At 48.4% G+C, this 3,573-nt stretch overlaps 1 protein-coding gene across 1 annotated transcript; it reads right to left on the bottom strand.

Moving 5' to 3' along the window:
- Positions 1–605: 605 nt before the first annotated feature.
- Positions 606–1,499, bottom strand: LOC141665855 (uncharacterized). Its single transcript, XM_074471840.1, has one exon. It carries the CDS (start codon positions 1,497–1,499, stop codon positions 606–608), a length of 894 nt encoding a protein of 297 aa, XP_074327941.1.
- Between the last annotated feature and the right edge of the window lie 2,074 nt (positions 1,500–3,573).

The following is a 3,573-nucleotide window of genomic DNA, read 5'->3' as shown; positions in this document are numbered from 1 at the left end:
TGAAAATAGTGTTCATCATTTTCTGGTAGGTGGCTCCGGCGTTGATGAGCCCGAAAGGCATCATGACGAAGGCATAGACTACCCTATGAGTGATGAAGGCTGTTTTGGTGAGGTCTTCGGGGTTCATGCGGACCTGGTTATATCCTGAAAAGTTGTCCATAAGTTGAGCATAGTGTGGCCCGAAGTTGCATCGATCAGCTGGTCAATGTTAAGGAGGGGATAGGAATCTTTGGGACATGCAGCATTGAGGCTCGTGTAGTCGACACACATTCTCCACTTTCCATTCAGTTTCTTGACTAGCACCATATTGGCGAGCCAGTCGGGATACTTGATTTCGCAGATGATGTCGGCCTTGAGTAGCTTCTCTATTTCTTCGTCTATTGCTTGCTGTCGTTCGGGGGCAAAGTTTCTCCTTTTTTGTTTGATCGGTTTTTTCCTCGGGTCTACGTACAGACTGTGCATTGCCACGCAATCCCGGGCATATCTTCCGGTGCCCATGCGAATACATCTGCATATTCCCTTAACAGCGAGATGAGCTCTTCCTGGAAGGATGTCTCTAGGCCTTTTCCAATTTTTAACTTCCGGGTGGGGTTCCCGGGATCCAATTATATCGCCACCGTCTGGGCAGCAGGTTCTACCTTGGTTTTCTCTCTTATTTCCACAAATTTCTGTATCCAGGCGTCGGCGTTGGTTACGCTGTATCCCCAATCCTCTATCATGTTGACGTCCAACTTTAGCCTTTTGCTGAAATGTTCACGATGCTTCTTGCGGCTTTGGCCTTTGGGTAAGGTCATTGCCTTCTTTCTGTTTTCTGGGTCAGTTTCGGCCATGACTAGCGCTTGTCCGTAGCATTTTCCCGATATACCCCGGTCTCCTCTGAGTTCTCCGATGCCTCCCGGGGTGGGAAACTTCAGCTTCAAGCAAATTATAGATGGGATGGCCCGAAGCTTGGTGATGGTGGGTCTTCCCAGAATCATGTTGTAAGAGGATGCAGCACTTATCACGTAGAACTTGATGACATGAGACACCTGTCGGGGTACGGTACCAAAGACCATGGGGAGGTATATCACCCCGCGGATCGGGATCATATTGTTCCCGAATCCATAGAGAGGGTCTTCGAGGCATGGATCCATGCAGAGGTGTCCCAACTTTATCCTGTGAAGGGTATGCTTAAAAATATTATTAGCTGAGGAACCATTATCAATAAAAATTCTTTGTACCTCATTGTCGGTGATGTCGAGAGTCACGACAAGGGCTTGGTTGTGCTCGGGATCCAGACCTTCATAATCGCCATTGGAGAAATATATGCGCTCATCTTCAACAGGCTGGATCATCAGGACATCATTGTCCTCATCTGGACTCCGGGGTGGGGAGGAGGTTCCTCCGAAAATCATGTTGACCACATATTTTCCGCCGCCGGAGGGCTTATCTCTATCATCAAGTTTTCTTTGTAGGTACTGGTTCATGTTGTCCTTTTTGATCTGGTCTTCAATTAACATTTTGAAAGAGAAGTAGTTCTCTGTGGTGTGGCCATATTCCTCGTGATACCCGCAATGTTTGTCTCGGGCCCTGTTCCCGGGGGGTGCCAACAGCGGCTTCGGGGGGTAATAAAAGGGTTTTCCCTTGACTTATCTCAAGATGTCGGCCCGGGGCCGGTTGAGTGGAGTCCATTCGGGCTCTGGTTTTGGCTCCCTTTTGGGCTTGGGCTTCCTTTCAATCTTCTGTGGTCTGGAGTAGTCATCCCGGGGTGGGGTCCCCCGGGATTGCTGCACATAATTGGTATGTCTATCTGTCATGTGTCTCTTTTCTTTTCCGTAGGCGCGGCGGTATTCCGGGGACTTATCATCATCCCGGATCCGCCTGTTCATCTTCATCGAGGTGAGGAAGTCATTTTCTTTGATAAAATTTGAAGCCATCGCATAAGCCGAAGCAAGGCTTTGGGGCTCCCTATGGATTAGGTCCTTCACGTAGCCTTCACATGAAACCGGGTGGAGATTACACCAGAAAATATTCACGGCTTCCTTCTCCTCAAGGTTGGAGAGCTGGTTGACTGATTTTTTGAAACCTTTTGATGAATTGTGGTAGAGTTTCTCTGCTTCTTTGTTGAATGGTTTCCAAGTGGCACATCTGGAGCTCGTTCATACGGTTCACCCTGAACCTCTTGAGAAATATCTCCCGGAAGTCCTTCCAGGAGTCGATGCTCCGGGAGGAGATTCGACTGAACCATTTCCGTGCCCCTCCCTTTAGTGTTGAGGCGAAGAAACGACATTTGGTGAGGTCATTGTAATCATATATGTTTGAGATCTGTTCAAAGTAGTTGAGATGTTCTTCAGGGTCGGCAAGCCCGTCAAAAGAGTCAAAGTTGAAGTGCTTGAGTGTTGGTTCCCTAGGGGTGGATTCCAGCTTTCTGGTGAAGGGCGTGGCCTCCGCCCCGACTTTTACATATCCTTCCACCTTTCTTTTGAGATCCCGGAGAACCCGGGCCATTTGCTCCTGTTTAGATTCCTTTTCTGGTTCTGAATCCGAAGAGACATGGATCCGACGTGCCTTCTTCTTTAGTTTGGCTTCCTCCTCTTGGACCCTTTTTTCAATGTTAGCTTTGGCCTTGGCCTCTTCTTCCTTTCGGATGCAGTCCCAGAGTGTGGCCCTCTTGATCTCGTCTCGGGCGTCCTCTGACGGCCTCTTAGTTCTGCCAATTTGATCCAAGACTGAGCCCCGGGATTCTTCTGAGTGCTCTTTCTGGTCCTCAGGACGGGTTTCAGGAGCCTTGTTCTTTTCTTTCCACAGGTCCATAGCCGCTTGAATCTGCTCTGGGGTCATATTTCCCCAAGGGTTTGAGAGGTTTCAGCATACTTGTGGGCTGCTTTCTCTATAGTTATCCTCTGGTCTCCGGGCTGGAGCTGTGGGGGGCTCTTCATCTATATCTTCCATCTCGTCGTCCCTGGGCGGGGCAACGGTGGGCTGAATGGTTCCGGAGATCGAGGTTTTGCTTTTTCTCATGGTTATTAGTTTCAGAACAGATTATGGGAGACGGTGGCAGGGGTGCACCAGGATGTGTGACTGTTCTTGAGGGAAAAAATAAGAAAAGTAAGCTGTAAAGAGAGTGAGGGTTTTTGTTCTTACCAGAGAGAGGGTTTCTTTGGTTTTTGGAGCTGTGTAATGTAGCTGGATATGACACTACACCACCGGAGGTTCAGCCCCTCCTTCTAGCGTCAATGATAACTCGGTTCTTCCCAGGTCTTCTCCTTTCTCACACGAGCTGGGACCCAACTTCCATAGCGGTTGGAGAGTGGTTAACCTGCTAAGTAGGGGTCTCTGCAAAACAGAACCGGAGGGGGGGGTTATATCCCGCGGCAACTCCGATGTGAGAGTAAGAAATGGGCTTTCTTGAAGAAGAAGAAGAAGAAGAAGAAGAAGAAGAAGAAGAAGAAGAAGAAGAAGAAGAAGAAGAGGGAAGAAGGAGCTATTCAAAATATATGTGATGGTGTGTGTATAGGTGTGTAGCAGTCAAATATTTTTCAACCCCTAAAACCCTTTTTTGGGGCCTTTTATAGGTCCCAAGATTTAGGGTTT

Source organism: Apium graveolens, chromosome 6, assembly GCF_009905375.1.
Source record: "Apium graveolens cultivar Ventura chromosome 6, ASM990537v1, whole genome shotgun sequence".
NCBI lineage: Eukaryota > Viridiplantae > Streptophyta > Magnoliopsida > Apiales > Apiaceae > Apium > Apium graveolens.
Note: the sequence above shows the minus strand (reverse complement) of the source record. Positions and strands in the feature narration are given on the sequence as shown.

Bases quoted from the DNA above. Each gene is read 5' to 3' on its own strand.
- LOC141665855 (XM_074471840.1), bottom strand. From the start codon at position 1,499: ATGTTAATTGAAGACCAGATCAAAAAGGACAACATGAACCAGTACCTA.